At 38.3% G+C, this 20565-nt stretch overlaps 1 protein-coding gene across 1 annotated transcript in view; it reads right to left on the bottom strand.

Moving 5' to 3' along the window:
- ASXL3 (additional sex combs like 3 (Drosophila)) overlaps window positions 1-20565 on the bottom strand; it is a 213655-nt gene that overhangs the window by 113641 nt on the left and 79449 nt on the right. Inside the window, exons 4-6 of the mRNA XM_006835133.1 lie at window positions 16486-16607; window positions 2585-2702; window positions 1478-1597 (exon numbers count right to left, since the gene is read on the bottom strand). Of these exons, the coding sequence (XP_006835196.1) occupies window positions 1478-1597; window positions 2585-2702; window positions 16486-16607 (360 nt within the window). The remainder of the gene's footprint in view (window positions 1-1477; window positions 1598-2584; window positions 2703-16485; window positions 16608-20565) is intronic.

Raw genomic sequence — 20565 nt, 5'->3', positions numbered from 1 at the left:
ATTAGGATTTCTAAAAGCAGCTGGTTGAGTTTGAACTGCCAACCCTGTAGTTGGCAGCCGGATGCTTATAATCCAGCACCATACCAGGGCCCTTAAATTATTTTAAGAATGTTATCATGTAACAAGTTTTTACTGTTGCTGTTCATTTTGTTTTGAAGCTTTTTTTAAAGTACATTCTTTACATATAACTATACTTTTGTAGTTTTCCATTATAGAAACTACTCAAAGAACATTGACAAATCAGTGTTACACATCAGTGCATATATAACTGCAGTTATACATGAGTGCTTTTTGGGCTAGACAGTAACTATAATATTATTTGAAGTTGGGAAGAATGTAAAACAGGAAATTGTGCTATAGTTAAAGAATTTAAAACAAAAATGAATTTTGCTTCCCAAGACCTTTATTTTAGTGTTTAAAAATCCTATATAAAGTCTTTTTTATTAAAAGTTATAGTCTCTGTTTTTAGCAAATCTATAGTACGTGAAAGGAGAATCAATAAATCTCTTTGGAAAAAAAATAATGGATAAAAACTTTGCTTGGTTTTTAAACAGATTAACTCAGCAAATAGGATTTATCCTACTGTACCAAGAAAGTAAATGGCAAAACCAGTAACAAAGTTCAGTCAATAAACTTGTAGTTTCTACAGATCATTTTACAAAATGTTATAATGAGCCACTTCATAATCATTACCCCTACTGACAGGTGAAAAAAATAAGAAAGAGAAATTAAGCCATTAGATTTAGGTAGTTTAACAATGCAGATACGGTCTAAAATTATAATGTTGAGATTAGAATATATGTTTTTCCCTTTTTTAATTCACAAGCTCCTTTTCCTCTAAACACTGCTGTTGGGTTCCACATGAAAAGTTAGCAGGAAGGAAGACTTCAAAGGAAACCCAGTGCTGATGTGTGTGAATTCATGGGCTGTGTCTTCCACACTTCTCAGCAATTTTATAGTATTCTTTACACAGGCACCTCTGTATATTTTAAGCACCAAAGACCAAAAGCAAGGCAAAGCACTTTTACTGCAAGTGAACCTAATCAAAATATGAGGGGACTTCCGAAATTTTATGGAAAAATTCCATCCATCGTCTTTTAATTCCATTTTCCCATGAACTTTTTGAAGTCCCCTTATAAACCTTCCAATTCAATGTACCCCCAATAGAACATATTCCAACAAAGCAAAATTCAGTTGAAGAGACAAAACCTTGCACATTAATAGTAATAACTTAGCATACATTTGAATATTTATAACATTTAAAATATCTAAAACATCATTCATAAATTTAGTAATAAGTTCAAGATCATACAACTGTAATTTGCATTTATTTACCATCCTTACTAATTTTAGATAAATTAGAAAGAATTTTATTTCCTTGTTTAGCCATTAAAGCAAAAACAAAAACTTCTGAATATTTTCATTTAAAAAAATATAAATCTCAGAAACAAAAAATGGCACTCTATTGAACACTTACCTAAACCAGACTTTTTTAATCGTTTTAAGTGCTGACTTGTTTGTTTTCCAGTAGGAGATTTTTGCCCATGTTTCATTTCTTTATCTGAACTGTCTGCTTCACCATTTTTAGACTCAGATCCTAAAAAAAGGAAATAGTTAATATGTTAGTATCTCCTTGAAAAAAGGGGAAAAAAACAACAAAACCTCTAAACTTGTTGTAAAAATGGCAGATATAATCTTTTTTTAAGAGTTAATATGCCTCCCTTTGGCTGCAATCTGATTCCCCTATTAGGTGTAAAGAGAAGAGACCAATAAATCAATCAAACAGAACAAAAAGCAAGAACAGATGGCCTTAACAGTGGAGTAAAAAATACGTTCCTAGATCTTATAGCTTTTATAAGACAGAATAGATTGTTAAAAAACACGAATCTGCCTTAACAGGACAATTCCACATAGAGACACTGCAAGGCAGAGGGAGAACAAGGCCAAGAAGGGAAGGGTCAGGAGAGTGAGAGATCATATCTTTATCAACAACTTTAAGTAGAAGCCTGAACAGCAAATGCAAACAGCAATCTACAGTAAACAGAGCTGATAAAGTGACAGAAGGTAAATTAGGTGAAAAGGTCAGGGTTGCACTGAGGTGAGAACACAGCCAGAACACAAAAACTAATAAAGAATTTCTGATTTTGCAGCAGAGTACTGGCAAACACATTCACACTCACTCCCAGCACAACTGCTTTTGATGGAATTACATATCAGCATGTGGTCTACCATTAAAGTTCAATATTCAAACAAAAGCAGAAGCAACAACAACAAATTCACCTTGCATTATTACACATTTTCTTAGACCTATTAACATTAGCAAATCAAGTCATCTGGTGGTAAGTGGACTGGTGCCTTATTATTAGGATTATTTTTTAAAGAGGGGAATAGTCTGTATATTGATTCCTGAAACAATCAAAGGATTAAAAAAAATTAAGCCAAACCTCAAATGAAAGAGTATTCAGTTCAAGAAAAGAAAAAAATGGTAGGAAAAAATAAACAAAACAAAACATGACATCTCTCTCAGTGAGGAAACCTCCTCAGCGAAGAAACTGGCCAAGCATACAGTATTTTAGCTTTTTACCTGAAGGCGAATCCGACTGTTCATCAGACACCTTTAATGGTGTCAAAACAACACGAGGAACAGTCTTGTTTACCATCATTGAGACTCCATTTCTTCTCTTCTGCTGTTGCCTCAAAGCCTACAAAACATGATAACAAAATATATGTCACCAAAATAATTTCTTATAATTGCATGAAACAATCCACTTGCCCAGCTGTACAAAGAACCTCTAAGAGACTTCAACAATTCCACAGAGCCACTAATTGTTAGGATTCTGAATAGTCACCTTCGTGTCATTTTCCCTCAAAAGCATAAAATCAGGTTTTAGCAGAGGGTATAAACCTGAGACCATTTTCAGCACAATTCTGACAACAAAGCAGCACTTAACGGGCGGTTCTACCTTAGCTGTGTGGCTTGAGAGACCAGGGAATATGAAACTATGACTCCCAAGTAAAATAAATGTAAAATAAATGTTTCGAAACCAGGATAAAAATATATGTGTCTGCACGTCTCTCGCAGGTGCGTCCTCTCCAGTGCACGGCTCAGTCAATCAAGTTAACACCGAGTGTCATCAGTATGTACAGCATGTAAGGACTACAGTATTGATGCACTCACTCAGCCATGGGGAGCACTGCACAAAATCACTGAACATGGCAGGAATCATTTATTTCTGTGAGGGGAATCAGTCCTAATCTTGGAAACCTTGCAGCACTTGGCTTCTGTCTGCTTGACTTTGGGCATTAACCTTCAGAACACGAACATGACAGCATTCCAGCAAACCCAGGAAAAAATTGATACGCAAGTCAATCGCTGCAAATGGGAGCGCTTTGTGTTTCATAAGTGAATCAACCACGGTGATGATAACGTAATAAACGGCATTTCAAAGTTTTGAAATATAGCTTATCTAACTGATCGTTTTATGCAGAAAATTACCTGTAATAAAAAAAGAGCTTGAGCACATGAAACTGAAGAGCCATTAAATTCACAGTCGCAGGAATACTGAAACTCCTCAAAGGTTAAAAGGCTGACTGTAGACAGCCTCAAACCTCTTTATTCCTGGTTTCTGTGTAATTTCTGTCAATTTTACAGCATATCAGTTACTTGATTAATGTTCTTCGACCAATAGTTGTCAGAAGCTCCTGAAATATTGTACTGATTCTATATCCCCTGGCTGTCAAAAACAATGTTACTTTATTTGTAAAGGGTATTAGCTCTATGACCAACTTGTTGATCATGAAATTCAGCAAATCAAATAATTACAGACGTGAAAAATTAAATACCACTGAAATGAGAGCCGGCATATTGAGATGAAATTTGAAATCACAGGGGAAAGTAAATGGCTTGGGAAATCTATTACAAATGATACTGTTGCTAATGATAACACAAGACATCATCCTGCCAATTGTTACATTTATTGAACATTTATGCAGTGCCAGGGACTGGCTCAAGACAGGAGATACAAAGATGAATAGGACTGTCCTCCTCCTCACCTTTAGTCCACTTTCATTAATTTATTTAGTGAGAGCATGTATGCTATGCAATATTTAAGACATTTACTCTTTTCATTATTCAAGGCGTATACATACTTGCATAAATCCCTCTAGCCTTGTGTTACAACTCAAAAAACTTCATAGACATTAACCTATTAATCCAGTAACAGAACGAAATGAGACAACATAGCCCTTTAAATTGCAATTTTGTCCACTATGTATGACAACACAAAGCAATCAAGCCTGTACAATTACCAATGGCGCTGTGGGATAATGCACTGGACCACAAGGTTGGTTTGAGCCAACTAAGAATCTCGATACTGGGTCATTGAGTCAGAACTGACTCGACAGAACTTAACAACAACAACATAACCGTACAGCATTCTGGTTTGGTGCTATAGGGTAAAGACTTGACAGCTAACCAAAAGATCAACAGTTCAAACTCACAGGCTGCTCCTTGGAAATCGAGTTGACAGTGCTTAACAACAACAGTATTTCTGGGGACACGAGTTTATCAGAAAGCTGCTAAAAGCAAGGTTGGTGGTTCAGACCCACCAGCTGTTCCTTGAGAGACAGATGAAGTTGTCTGCTCCCTTCGCAATTTAAAAGAATTTTATAAAGAATTCCGTAAACCCTACAGAGCAGTTCTACAGTGTCTTATAGGTTCACTATGAGTTGTAATTTTTTCGATGGTGGTAGGTTTGGTTTTTGGTTTACATTACAGATTTCAACTCCTACCCTTAACAATCCAATTGTTGCTGTTAAGTACCACTGAGTCAACTTTGACTCACAGTGACCCTGTATAATGTTTCCAAGAAGCAACTGGTGGATCTGAAGCACCAACCTTGCAGTTAAGCAGTCCAGTGCTTATCCTAAAGAGTCACACCAGGCATGTGTGTAGATGAAGGGATTTTTTTTTAGTGTTGAAAAATGTTGGCTAATGTTGGAGTTCTGGTGTAGTGCTGTTAGATAAGTTCTGTCATATATGGTTGCAGATGTTTTTGTATTATCTTTAGCCAAATTTTACTTGCATGTGATATAGTAATATTGTACAATGATTTCCACATTCCATTGGGTCACCTCTCTTTGGCATGGGCACAAATATGGATCTCTTCAAATTGGTTGGCCAGGTAGCTGTCTTACAAATTTCCTGGCATAGGTGAGCGAGTGCCTTCAATGCTGCATCACTTTGTCGAAAAATTTCCATTTTTACCCCATAAATTCCTAGTGCCTGTTCTATTCTAATGCCTTCAACATACTTTGGCCTTCTCCCTTCAGTATCACTGGCTTTTGAGCATATGCTACCTCTTGAAATGGCTAAACATAGAAAATTTCTTTTTGGTAGAGTGACTTGTGTATTCCTTCCATCTTGTTTTGATGCTTTCTGCATCATTCAATAAGGCTCCTTACAAATGAAGATAACAGGACGTCATCTTATGTACTTTGGTGGTTACGTGCCGTGGAGTCGGTTCCGACTTACCCTGCACAGGGTTTCCAAGGCTGTAAATCTTTATGGGAGCAGAAAGCCTCATCTTTCTCCCGCGGAACAGCTGGTAGTTTTGAACTGCTGACCTTGAGGTTCGCAGCCAGATTCATAACCACTACGCTACTAGAGCTCCTTGGACGTATCAAAATGGTCCAGTCCTTGGAGGAGGACATTATGCTTGGTAAAGTGGAGACTCAGCAAAAAGGAGGAAGATCTCCATAAAAACAGACTCACACAGTGGCAGCAGTGATGGGTTCAAAATGAACAATTGTGAGGACAGCCCAGGATGAGCAACATTTCATTCTGTTGTGCATAGGGTCACTGAGTCAGAATTAACTCCAAGGCCCTGCCCGTGGCCAACCTCTCATATCTTCTAATGTTGTTGTTAAGTGCCGTAGAGTTGACTCCAACCCATAGCGACCCTGTATTGGGTTTCCGAGGAGCAGCTGGTGAGCTTGAACCGCCAACCTTGCAGTTCAAACGACTTTGCAGTCTGGCGCATGAACCCACAGCGCCACACCAGGTCTCTAATGTAGGCACTAAAATTCACATCTTCTAATGTGCTGAAATGTAGGCAATGGGTGCTGCCACAGAGCTTTCTTAATGGCTATCTGGAGCAATCATTAAGCAGAGGATTGTAAAGACAGAAAGAGACTCAATGAACTGAGTAATGCTGGATAAATTGTTCCATCTCAGACTGTAAAACAGAGACTATTGTTGTTAGTGAGATGCTTCAAATAGGGAATACAGTGAACAGTACCAAGTACTTACACTTGATTGTTGTTGTTAAGTGCCATTGTCTGATAGCATATATTAAATACTCCAGAAATTTTATCTTTTGTAGCCTTCCTACAATGAACACATCTTTTAAGGACTTTGTTGTGATGCCACAGAAGCAGTGCTAACCCACCGCAGCAACCATGAGAAAGTTTTTGCTTTCATTATCTTACATTTTTATTGGGGGACTGACAAGGAAACACAAAATAAACAGGATAATTTCATATACAGACAGAGCTATAAAAACAGAAATCAGCATAATGAGGCAGAGTAATTGAGGTGGGGGAAACCACTTACACTAGGGTTGTTGTTGTTGTTAATGTCGTTGAGTTGGTTCCAACTCACAGCAACCCTGCATAGAGTTTCCGAGGAGTAGCTAGTGAGCTTGAACCACCAAAATTGTAGTTCAAACTTACCCTACAGTCCAGCGCATTATCCTGTAGCACCACACCAGAACGCCGTAGAGTGGCAACAATAAAGAGGAGAACTAAATAAGAGGTAGCCAGTCACCTGAAAATTATGAGGTCCCGAGTTAGTGGAAGAACCAATATCAAGACCCCTCAAAGGAAGGAACTTTGTTGGTTAAAGGGACAAAAAGACGACCAGGGTGGCTGATAAGGAAGATGACTGAGAAGGAGGAGAATTCTCTACAACTGTTGCCAATGGTTTATTAGAAATAGGGGATATATATATTCAATGGAGAAACAGTTCTGCCACCCTAGTGCTTTCCTCACTAAATGTGTATTACTTAGCACTTTGGGGCCAAATATGAGAAAGGAGACACAACAAAAAGAAAGCAAAGCATGTCATCCAAACTAACTACTGTTTGCATTTACACATTTATTAAGAAAAATATTTATGGCTTCACTATATGTGATATATTGCATTTCACATTGTAGACATGATTCTTAACAGTTCAGTGCATCCTGAAATGTCCTTGCCTTGAACACTCCAGGCACATTTTTACCTCAGAGCCTTTGCATTAGTTATTTCCTATGCCTGGCAAATTCTTCCCTCAGATATTTAAAAAGCTAATTTCGTCACAGATTTCAAGTCTTTGCTCACATACTATTTTCTCTACCATAGTTTCAATTACCCTTCCTCCAACAGTGCTTTATTTGTTTCTTAATATGGAAGTAATTATTTTGTATTATGTGGCACTGTGGGATAAAGTAATGCCAGTTTGAACCACAAAGTCAGCAGTTCAAATTCACCAGCCACTCCTTGGGAACACTATACAGGGTCACTATGAGTGGGAACCAACAAGACAGCACTTAACAACTTACTCTACAGGGTGTGTGCCAGAGGGACAATAGATAACACATTTCACAACACGTAGGGAAAGACTAGGTTCCATTCCTGGCTAGGTTCACCCCACACATATTGCACCAGTCGTCTGTCAGTTTGTCGTACTGTAGGCCTTGTGTTTTGCTGTGATCCAGGAAGCTCTGCCACCTGTACTTCCAATACGAACAAGGGCACTCACCCAATGGAGCTTCCAGACTATGACACGCTTGGAAGAAGGACCTGGCAATTTATTTCTACAACTGGCCTGGGATAACCTGATGAACAACAGTGGAACACTGATATAATAAGGCAGGAAGATGAGACTCTCAGATCAGAAGGCACTTAAAACACAACTGGGGAAGAGCTGCTTCCTCAAAGTGGAGTTGACCTTAATGGTGTGGATGCAGTAAAGCTACCAGGACTTTAAATTGCTGATGTGGCAACTGAGAAAGAAATAGCTGCAAATATCCATTAATGATCAGAGCATGGAATATACAAAGTCTGAATCTAGGAAAACTGGCAATCATCAGAAACTATATAGAACATATAAAGAACGCTATCCTAGGCATTACTGAGCTAAAGTGGACTGGTATTAGTTATTTTGATTCAGACAATCATGATCTACTATACTGGGAAGGGCACAGTGAGAAGAATGGTCAGTTGCTGGAGAATGACATCATTTTTGGTAATGTGGAGGGTCAGCTACAAATAGAAAGACCCTCAACGAAATACTCTGACACAGTGGCTGCAACAATGAGCTCAAGCACAGCAACAATTTTGAGGATGGTATATATAGATAGGGTTGCTATGAGTCATAGCCAACTTGAAGACATTTAACAACATATTCTATAATGTCATTATTTTCTGTCTCACATTCAAATTGCTAGCTTTTTATGAAGTGTATTAAAGGATATTTCAAAGGCCTAAGTTGAGAGGTTTTCAAGGCACACCCTTGCTTAGGGCTGACCTTCAGGACTCTCCCCTCAGCTGACGTTCTACATACTTGGGCTCCTTTCACCCAAAGACACAGCCTTCTTAGGAGAGGTTTTCATAACCTCATCTTGCTCTGCCACACATACGCAGCTACACGTACACACAGCATTCTTGTGCGACCAAACAAAATGCAATTTGACACTTTCAGAATACTTAGGAGACACTTCTTTCTACTGTACTCTATGAGGCTTAATTAGCTAACTGTGGCCCTGCTGATTCAGATGTAACATGGCTTTACATCATCAACATTAACTAAAAAGTCTCAATATAATGGTCTAGATTCATGTTAGGAGGAACAGTGTTAATAATGCCCCTTCAACTGTCCCAATACATTGGAATGCTAACGAAAGGTCTTATTGTTGTTATTAGGGGATGACAAGTTAATTCCGACTCATAGTGATCTTATCCACAACAGAACAAAACACTGTCTGATCCTGAGAATAGGACCTCACAATTGTTACACTTGAGCCCACTGCTGCTGCCACTGTGTCAGTCCACCTCATTGGGGGTCTTTCTCTTTTTCACTGACCCTCCACTTTACCAAGCATTATGTTCTTGTCCAGGGACTGGTCTGTCCTATTATATGCCCCAAGTATGAGAGATTAAGTCTTGCCATCCTGGCTTCTAATGATCATTCTAGCTGTACTTCTTCCAACACAGATTTGTTTGTTCTTCTGACAGTCGGTGGTACTTTCAATATTCTCTGCCAACACCAAACTCAAATGCATCAAAATTCTTCTATGGTCTTCTTTATTCATTGTCCAGTTTTCATATACATACGAAGCTACTGAAAATACCATGGCTTAAGTCAGGTGCACCTTAGACCTCAAACTGACATCTTTGCTCTTGAACACTTCAATGAGATCTTGTACAGCAGACTTACAGATACAGTATGTGGTCGTTTGATTTCTGACTGTTGCTTCTGTAAATGTAGATAACGGATGCAAGTAAAATGAAGTCTTTGACTACTTCAATCTCTTCTCAATTTATCATGATGTTATCTATTGGTCCAGTGGTGAGGATTTTTATTTTCTTTACACTAAAGTAAAGTCCATACCAAAGGCTGTGGTCTTTGATCTTCATCAGTAAGTGCTTTAATTTCTTTTCACTTTCAGCACACAAGGTTGTATCATCTGCATATTGCAGATAGTTAATGAATCATCCTCCAATCTTGATAACACATTCTTCTTCATATAATCCAGGTTTTAATACCACGTTCTTCTTCAGATAATCCAGCTTCTCGGAATGGAAGATAACACTGAATAACTGTCTATCTTTTAAGTTCAGATCCAGAAAAAAAAGCGATACTGGCTAAATATCCAGGTGAGGCTTTAGTATAAAGGCAGTCTACCTTCAAGCTGGTCTCATGTACAGTGTTCTGGTGCCCACACGGCACAGTACTATTTCTATATCTGTGCCAACTGCAAGAATGAGTACAGTTAAACTAACCAAGTTTAATGCTTCTAGAAACTGTTCTGTGTGGAAAAAAAAATTTAGGCTTCAAACTGGAACTACACATACTTTGTACAGCAAGCATAATAAAACTAAAACAGCCTAGGAAAACTGAAGAACACATACTCACATCAATTACAATTCTGGCTTCAAGCAAAGAGGAAGAAATCGAAAGAGGCTGGCTGAAAAATGCTTTTCTCTAGAGATCTATTCCTACATCCTTGTAAAATTGAAAAGAACCTTTAGATAAATATTTTCTTTATGAACAGAAAACTTGTCAAATAACTCTAAAAACATGGAATGGCTCTCATTTCTATCCTAACTGAAAAATAAAATGTAAAATGAGACGATTTTATGTTAACTTTGAATTTGTCTAAACAAGTAATGCCTCATTTTATGGAAGTAACACCAATGATGCAACTTAAGGAAGCATTAAATGTAGTAAATCCCTCACTAAAAATCTGAAAATATCACACATGCACTAAATGCTAAAACTTAAATAACTAGAAAAACACACATATAAAATAAACTGGCTGCAGGTAACATTGACTGCTGCTAGTATGCTGAATGTCAACACCCATGTTCAGAAACTGCTATTACACAACATAACCTTAGGAATCTCACAGTATTGGTAAAACATGCAAGACTAAGGCAAAATGCAAAGAATGGATCTGTTTTGCTATACCAAGAGAGAAAAAGATCTGTTATTTTATGACTAAATTCTATCACCCTACACAAATAACAAAGGGCCCAAATATGCCAACAGAAACAACCAGAAAGACTATTGTAATTTCTATCATAAAAGAATTCATCCTTCTTGGATATTTCATTTCATTCTTCTGTTTAAACCAAATTTAATCTTCCTTAATTATTCTTCAAAATTCTAATTTTAATCATTTTGCATTATAGGATCATTATAACTAAAATAACAAAGCAGAAAGAAGACAGGTAACAAGGTAATAATCAGCAATCTGTTCCTCTCAGAAGCTTCTGAATATGCTTATTATCGATAACAAAATTCAAAATCACTACAGAAATAACAGTAGGTTATTCATGCAGTTATACACAACCTATGATGTTTCTATTTTGATGATTACAAGGCAAAAGAGACCCAAATATTTGAGAGCAATGAAAATATCTTATGTCAATAGCCAAGTGGTATTATAGTTCCCATTTTTCCTAGCCTATAATTACACTGCAATCAACAGTGCTATTTAAGTAAAAGAATCTTCATTCTACAGCAACATGCTTTGAACAAGGGTGGGGTAGGAACTAGGCTTTAGATCTGGTAAATTATGTTTGCCTTACTTTGCATGGAAATTTGTTTTTAATTGTTTTTCATCATATTGATGATTATACTACAGCTATTGTTTGTTTGTTTCCCTGCTTTCGGTTTTCCCACCTACTTTCTTCTAGCAGTGTACACTGGCCAATATACATTTAGACTACTCAGGCACTACTGATTCAGAATGTATTTTGGGTAAATAATAATAGCTAATATTTTTGAGTGTGTGCCATTAATACTTGCAGGTACTGAAAGTTGTTATAAGTGCTCAGAAATTACATTATTAATGACTATGTTACATTGCTTTCTTTAGCTATACAACTTTATGAATTTCCTTCGGTAGTATCAATCAATAATTGATCTATTCTAGGACATACTCTGGTAGCGTAGTGGTCACGACTCGGGCTGCGAACCTTAAGGTCAGCGGTTTGAAACTACCAGCCGCTCTGCAGGAGAAAGATGAGGCTTTCTACTCCCGTAAAGATTTACACCCTCGGAAACCCTGTACAGGGTCGCTATGGGTCGGAACCGACTCGACGGCACTTAACAACAACAACAGGACATACTATTATGTTGAAAGGTGGTATTAGTTAAGAGGGTAAAATATGATATTATAATTCTGGGTTCAAATATCTTCTCCAAGATTTACTCTGGATGATTCTGTATACACTATTTAAATTCCTTTATTTAACCTTTGAGTTTTAGTTTCCCTTATTTGAAAAATGGGGAAAATAAAACATAATTGAAAAGGTTTATATAATGATTTAATGACCTGTCACATATAAAATGCATTGTGCTATGCCTGGAACACAAATAATATAAATATCAGCTAATATTATTATTATAGTCATCAGGTGAACTAGACATTTAGGATCATGAAATTATTATTTTTCATATATGAATACACATAAAATACTTTTTAAAAGAACACACATATATACGTATATAATACAGTTATAAAGAGTTCTAAAAGTCTTAGCTATTCAACTATCCAAAAGATAAGAAAGCAGCAGATCTGCTGAGGCTGCTCTAGTTTAAACCACCACATGTTCAGTCAATGTTTGAAATGCTGTCTTAAGAAATTCAGCAATGACAAGGAATCTAGGCACAATTCTGCAAGAGCAGCTTTTCTTCTAAATATATTTCCAATATGCAGTTGATTATTAATCAAATATCAACATACCTGCTATATTAAGCCCTATTCTTCTAGATAGTAACTTTCTCTTTGGCTATAAAGTAGGGAGTATGTGAAATGACTAAGAAATGCTTTCAGGATATGACACTATACAGAAAGTAATGAGGTTTCTTCCAACGCAATTTAAATCTTAAGGAAACAAGGGACACTCTCCATGAACATGCATTCTTCAACAAGAAAGAAAACACTAGCTCAAAGTAGTGCCAGGTTTTCCTAATCTAAATGATATGAGACCAAAATGAAGGAAGTGGAAAAATAACTAGACATAACAACAGAGCAATTTGAATCTTTAGCTTTGTATACAGATTCAGAAAGTATTCACAGGCACACATTTGCTAAATGGCTACTAGATGTGTGAGGGTACATCGAGAAGAACTACTATAAAATCACAGAAACATTTATTAAACAAATATCAAAATATTAGCTATTATTTCTCAACATATTCTCCCTCCTGATATAAACACTTCTGAAGGTGGCGTTTCTACCTCTCTGTCCTTCACTGAACATTTCTGTGCTCTTCAACTTATATCACATCAAAAACATCACATCAAAACAGAACTGCTGGCTTCCTGGAGTCAAAGACACAAGAAGAAGTCTGAAGGGGCAAGATTAGGGTTGAAAGGTAGCTGGTGTTATTGTTGTTAAGTGCTGCTGAGTCACTTCCAACCCAGTGACTCTGTATAGGGTTCCGAGGAGCAGCTGGTGAGCTTGAACTACCGACTTTGCAGTTCAAACAGCTTTGCCATGTGGCGCATTAATCCACAGCGCCACACCAGGATTCCAGCTGGGGTAGGGTTTTCCAATTAAATTCTTGTAGGACAGCGCTTGCTACCCTAGAAGAGTGACGAGGTGCATTGTGATGAGGGAAATAAAAAAAAAAAATTCTTTGCAAAACTTTTATTTCCTGACCTTTTTTTTAAATCAAAGCCGTATTCCATTTAATCTTTTTTAGTAGTAGTAGTAGTAAGTCTCTGTGATAGCTTTAAAAAAAAAAAAAAAATCAAGAATTCCATAAAAACAATACCCATAATCTTCTGAGTTGATCTGTCTGCCTTGAATTCAACTGGCCCAGCAAATCCTCTAGAAAACCACGGTTTTGACTAGACTTTGCTCTTTGGATATTAGTACACATAAGACTTGTAACCAGCGGTGACTCATTTAATGAAATCATCCTCAGACTTTAAAAAGTATGTTGGAAAGATCAGCTCTTTGCTTAAGAGAATCTGGTTTGTGTTCTAAGTTTGGATTTGAATAAATAGGGTAAGAAAACATGTGCCAAATAGCTATCTAGCTAGGTCCTTTAGGTATGACATTTACGGGTAGGAGGCTCTTTGCTGATCTTCGCAAGATGCTTTTGGCCACCATGGAACCAAAAGCTGACTAAGATGTTCTTTTAAAATGGACGGTGTCAAACCATGTGAAATTCCAACGTCAGTGGTATTCTATGGTCTTCTTCACCAGTTTCTGGACTTCAGCTACAGTTTCTTTATTCATTGAGGTTGATGGTCTTCCTCGCATGGATTATCTTTGAGGTCTTCTGAACCCTCCTTAAAATGCCTGATCAAGCTAAAAATGTTGATTTATATGAGGCAGCAGGCCCATAAACTTTCTGCAAAGTTTCAATGATTTGGGGAAGAAGTCCACCTGAGTTTTGCTACACATTTGATTTTAGCCCTTACCTAAAAATCATCACATCCCATGGCAAAATAATAATAATATCCTTTTTTTGGGAAAGCACCCTAACATATAAACTGGAACCCAACCAACAATACTTTTTCACTTCTTGCAGGTGTTTCATTTCTGAGACACACAGGTTTCCTGAATGCCACAGCTACAAGTGCCCAGTTGTGTGCCTTTTGTTCCATCCTGGTTAGCATTCTATTACCTGCATCCTATTTGCCACATAAATGAGCCTTTGTCCAGGCTTCCCTTTCATCCACTCTTTACTTCATCAATTTAAAAAATCTAAACATTGAATTCAGTTGTGTTCTATGATGCTTAAAATATTTCTCAGAAACTATGATATAAATACAAAATTCACCAAAATATTGAGGTGTTTTCAAGTCCAATAACCAATGTAGAATAGAAAAGTAATATACTTCAGTACAAAAATGTTATTTATTTCCTAAGCTCCCTTGTTTGATGTAGAGAAGGTGGAGACAGTCTAAGAGACTGGATGGAAATAATAGCTTTAACGTTTGATGGGAGTTTAAAATCTTTTAAACATATTTTGGAAAATCTAGTTTATCTTTTCCCTTTGTTATCAGGAGAATAGTGCTTCTATTCCTAGATACGGTAAGGATCATTGAGAGGTGGGTATGAAGAAACAGATCAAAAACGTATCCAAATAAGAAATGCAAGAAGACAGCCATTAAATAAGGGAAACCACATCTTCAAGTTTACATATGTGAGCCTTCCACCTGTCACCATGCAATACCCTCAACTAATCTTCCTTTCCTTTCTTGCAAAGTTCAATATTTGCTAGTGTGGCAGCAGTTTGTTGCTGATGTCATGTGCTGTCAAATCAGTCCCAACTCACAGCCACCCTATATAGTGTTTCCCAGAGCAGCTGGTAGGTTTGAACTGCTGACATTGTGACTACTAGTGCAGTGCTTATCCTGCAGCAGTTACTATTTTGTTGTTGTTTAAATGTTTTTGAGTCAGATCCAACCCATAACGACCCTGTATAGGATTTCCAAGGAGTGGCTGGTGAGCTTGAACTGTCAACATTTTGGTTCAAACTGACTTTGCAGTCCAGCGCATTAACCCATAGCACCACACCAGGACTCTTATCTTACAACAGTTGTTGTTGTTGTTGTTGTTGTTAGGTGCCATCGAGTCAGCACCGACTCATAGCAACCTTACGCACAGCAGAACGAAACACTGCCCAATCCTGGGCCAACCTCACTATCATTGCCATGCTTGAATCCATCAATGCTGCCACTTGGCCAATCCATCTTGCTGGGAGGGTCTTCCTTTTTTTTCTCTGACTCTCCACCCTACCAAACATGTAACAGTAGTTAACATTAATTGAATGATTACTATAAGCCAGACACTCACTCTACTGCACACTCTAAATGGGTCACCTCACTTGGTTCCCAAATCAATCCCATGAACAAGAACTATTATAACCCGTATTTTATGAAGAAATAATTTTATAGAGATTCTGAGAGGAGAACTGGCTTGCCCAGAGTCACAGAGCAAGTGACAAGGATTTTACCAGGGTGTGTCAGGTGTCTGTTGGTAGTACAGATAGTACAGCGGGGTGCTAACAGAAAGACCAGAGATGCGAGACCACCCAACAGCCTGGTGATTTAATTCCACAATTTCAGCAGGTATATCCCTATGCATCACAGACAAGGTCACCATGACTCCAAATTGACTCAATGGAATTTGAGTATCAGAGCACAGGTAACTACTACCTGTCACCCATCTCAGTGCACCACACCATCCACACTGCAGTAATGGGACAACAGCAGAAAGCCAATTGCCATTCAGCACCAAGGAATATGCACTGATGAATATTTTAGATACAAGTAAGCCATAATTACTACTTCACTAATTTCATTTGTTAACTTGTTGCCTCTCAGTAACAAGAAATGATCTGTTGATTGTTTGTAGCAATTATTACAAGACCATAAATAATAACTTTGAAAATGTTAGTTTATGAACCCACTATTTTTCTTATGACTCTTAAAAAAAAAAAATCAAGCAAATTTTAATCTTTCTAATCACATTTATCGTCTTAAACTGTACGTCAAAAATTTTCAGCATGCCCCTTCCAGTTTGGGACACAGATTAAAACTATTGTATTTGATAAGATGGAAGCTGTTTAATTCAGGTAATCATTATTGTTTTCTAATTAGTAGGTTTGGTTTCATTTTACCTGATCAACAGAACTCCTATGACCTTAAGTCTGCAGAACTGAGCATCAAAGAACAAGTACTGTTAGCTTACCTGTTTAAGAGCCTTTTTGGTGTGTTGCTGAAAGGAAGACACTAACTTGCTTTGCACTGCTGGGTTAGTAAGGCTTGAATCTCGAGTGGAAGACGCTTCATCAGTTACCTGCTTTGCACAAACTAGAAACAGAGACAGATAATGATATTACTAATTTGAATTCCTTTTTTTATATCCACTGTAATTAACTCACTTGGAGCTTTTCTCAAATTGAAAATGGATACTTAAAATAAAGCAAGCTAGCTCAGTAAAGAGACGAGTACTTAGATGTGAAGTGAGAGGGTCATTTCATAACCAGGCAGGCACAGTTAGAGAACACTTAACCTCGCTAGGCGTCCATCTTCTCACCTACTAACTGATGACCATTTCTATGGTACAGGGCTTCTGTGTAGACATCAGATCAACAACAACAACAAAAAAAAAAAAACCAGCTCAATATTTGGTCCAAGAATTGGATGTCAATAGACACTATCTGAATCTGAATATGGAGGCTAGGCAATGCATAGTATTCTACAGAAACAAATCTAAAGTAATAAAATGTTTTCAATCTACTGGGGCCCACAAATTGAGACTCTTCTATTTAACAATCTTCACTCTATACAATCGATGATCTACTGTGGCATGCTTAGTCACATCCATGGGAAAGAAGTGACTAGCATAGAGAAGAAAAGATGAAGTTCAAGAGGCTAGTTGTCCTTTCAGGACAATTATTTTCAAGAAAATAGTACCCTCTGAAGATTACAATATAATTGGCCCATTTACCAGAATTGTAAGGAAGACTGTAGAATAATTGATGCTTTTGGGTTATGGTGTTGGAGGAGAATACTGAAAAGTGCCATGGGCTGCCAAAAGAACTAACAGATCTGTGTTGGAAGAAGTGCATCCACAGTGCTCCTTGGAGGCCAAGATGGCCAAACTTCATCTCTCATACTTCAGACATGTTGTCAGGAGGAACCAGTCTCTGGAGAAGGATATCATGTTTGGTGAAGTGGAGGGTCAGAGAAAAAGAGGAAGATCCCCAACGAGATGGATTGGCCAAGTGGCATCAATGGGCTCAAGCACGGCAACAGTAGTTAGGTTGGCCCAGGATTGGGCAGTGTTTCGTTCTGTTGTGCATAGGGTTGCTATGAGTTGGTACCAACTCGGTGGCGCCTAACAACAACAATAAGTGCCTAGTCTAGGAGTCCTGGTGTGGTGCTGTGGGTCAATGCATGAGACTGCAAAGTCATTTGAATTGCAAGGTCAGAAGTTCAAGCTCACCAGCTGCTCCTTGGAAACTCTACACAAGGTCACTGTGAGTCAGAACCAACTGGATAGCACTTAACAACAGCAGCAACTGCCTAGTCTACAGAAGACATTTTCTCTGAAAAAGAATACTTTTTAGGAGAACAGATGTCACCTTGTCATGGATGACTTGGGAGCCCACAGGCACTTGATGTTCTAGTCAAGTTACGATGCTGTGAGAACTCTTCAATCAGTATCACACTCACATTCCACCTAAGAAATGCGTTTTAACACTGCAGTGATTTGAGAAGTGGCATGGATATAGGCCTAGGAAAAGGAATTGCTGGGAAAAACCAAAGTGAGCAAATAGTAGGGTCAGTGGCAGAATGAAAACTTAAGTCAAAGGAATATTGTTGATAAGTGCCATCAAGTCAGTTCCAACCCACAGTGATCCTGTTTCCCAGGAGTGGCTGGTGAGCTTCAACTGTGGACCCTGTGATTCAAACCGACTTTGCAGTCCAGTGTGTTAACCCACAGGGCTGCACCAGGACTCCCAAAAAAGGAATGCAGGTGGGAGAAACTAACTTAGGAACAGATGGTAAAAGCACAAAACATGACTTCTTTAGGGTACCAGGACTAATGCTAATTCAAGGAGGACATAGAGGGGAGTTTTAAAGGATGGGGTGGTGGTGGTGGTGGTAGTCATGTGCCGTGGAGTCGGTTCCAACTCATAGCAACCCTATATAGGGTTTCTGAGGCTGTAAATTTTTACCGGAGCAGAACGCCTCATCATTCTCCCACGGAACAGCTGGTAGTTTCGAACTGCTGCCGACCTTAAGGTTCGTAGCCCGATTCCTAACCACTACAAAGGACGGTGTAATGGTTAAAAAAAAAAAATCTACTCAAGTCACAGGGAAGAAAGTGTACCTCACAGTGGTAAGAATACTCCAGTGGCTGTTAAAAAAGGAAGGCATGGCCTGTGAAAGAGAATGTGAATAAAAAAGGAGCTTATCATGTTTCATTTTATATAGAAAGTCATCAGGAAGCCAAAGGAACACATGTAAGGGGAAAACTGTTGGGCCCTAATACAGGTGTTTCACATACATGATCTCATTTAATCCTTACAGCTTCCTTGTAAGGAAGAAAGGTATTAATCTCCATAATGGAGAGACAAAAGTGGTTCCGAAAGGCTAACTCACTTGCCAATGGAACAGCAGAGATAGGCTCCAGGGTCAGGGTGGCCTAACTCCAGAATTATGATTTTTTTCACTTACATATTTGACTTCAACAGCTAAGACTCAATGTAGAAGATTCAATGTCAAAGGTTCCATCATGTTAAAAGTACTAACACAGGGCACTAATAAGGTTAGACGAAGAAATCTGGAGCCTAATATAAAATAATGGGAGAATTACGGGTGAAAGTGATGGGACCAGAAAGTATTATGGCTGAAGTAGTAGTAAAAGGATTTCCCCAATGGATAGAGTGAACAAAGACCTTGAATTAAACATCAGATTACCTTTTTTCTATTTGGTGCAATATGACATTTTTCTTTAAGACAGTCTAAGTGTTCTAGAAAAGATACATTCCATACCACTGCCGGCATAAACTATGGCTCCGAAGTGTCTCTCCTGGTAATGATCCCTTGAGTACACTGCAACACGTAATTCAGGCATATCAAGATATATTGGAAAGAATCACCAGCTTATATTCCACAGATAAACTTATTTTGCATGCTGATTATATAGATGGGCTTCTCCATGTTCCAATGTCCCTCCAAAGTGTGAGAAACAGGAAATGAGAGAGAGTTGGTAAACAAGATACACAATCCCAACTGAGAAGATTCAAAGGGATACCATATAAATTCACCCTGAAAAGTAAAGTGTGTTTTCTTGGCTTCAGATTCTTAGAATCTAATTTCTACTTAGAGATTGTAAACTTACTAACAGGAAAAGGAGAAACAAATCCTGAATTTTAATCATGAATTATAAGGAATTTATGGAAAATATGTGACTGCTTCTGCATACTGAACATTAAAATCGACTTTAACTACCAATTTGCTTAGGAAATGCTTTTATTTACAAGTCTTTCAAGGGTAAGTGTCAAATGCAGCAGGAGCAAACAACAAGTCAAGAACCAGTGTATGCCACAGAAAGCTTGTAAGTCCGTCTTCAGCCTATAACTGATTGGAATACCTAAAAGGGGGCTAGAAGCTGCCCAATGAAAGAGGCTTCCTGCAGAGCCTTTGCATTGCATAAGACCATAGGTAGAACCCTGAACCCCATCTAGAATCTTGTGAAGTGGGAAATTTCCATTCGAAAGGACAAGCAGACTAGCATGGAGCAGTCAGATGAACAGAAGATACTGCTTGAAAGAAAGACTAGCACAGGAAAAATCAAAAACAGTAATAGCAGTCTGATTGACTACCACAAGAACAAGCAAGCTGTTCACCAGGGAGCCACTAAAGCAGTGGTTCGGTTCCCTCAGAGCAAACCCCCTTCCAAGACTAAGACTCAAGGGGAATACATGAGCAGAAATGTGGTATTGCTGGTGACCACGTTGGTCACTGATAAGGGGAAGTAGGGGAAAACAGCAATGAAGATGTGAGCTAAGTCTGGCCATGTTCAAATAGACTCCTGTGAACCCCGGTTGAGACCTGGTTGGCCAGCAGTATGGCGAGACCTGGGGACTCCTGGGCCCAGAGACAGTGACATGGCCACAGAAGACTAAAGCAGAGAGTGAAGCATCTGGCTGATACGAAGCGAGGGGAGATGCACGAGAACACCCATACTTGCAAATAATACCCACTTGACCTGGCTTCAATGGCTGGATGATCAGAACTCTGCTAGAAGAAGAAA

Source organism: Chrysochloris asiatica, unplaced genomic scaffold (assembly GCF_000296735.1).
Source record: "Chrysochloris asiatica unplaced genomic scaffold, ChrAsi1.0 scaffold00015, whole genome shotgun sequence".
In the NCBI taxonomy this organism is placed as follows: domain Eukaryota; kingdom Metazoa; phylum Chordata; class Mammalia; order Afrosoricida; family Chrysochloridae; genus Chrysochloris; species Chrysochloris asiatica.
Note: the sequence above shows the minus strand (reverse complement) of the source record. Positions and strands in the feature narration are given on the sequence as shown.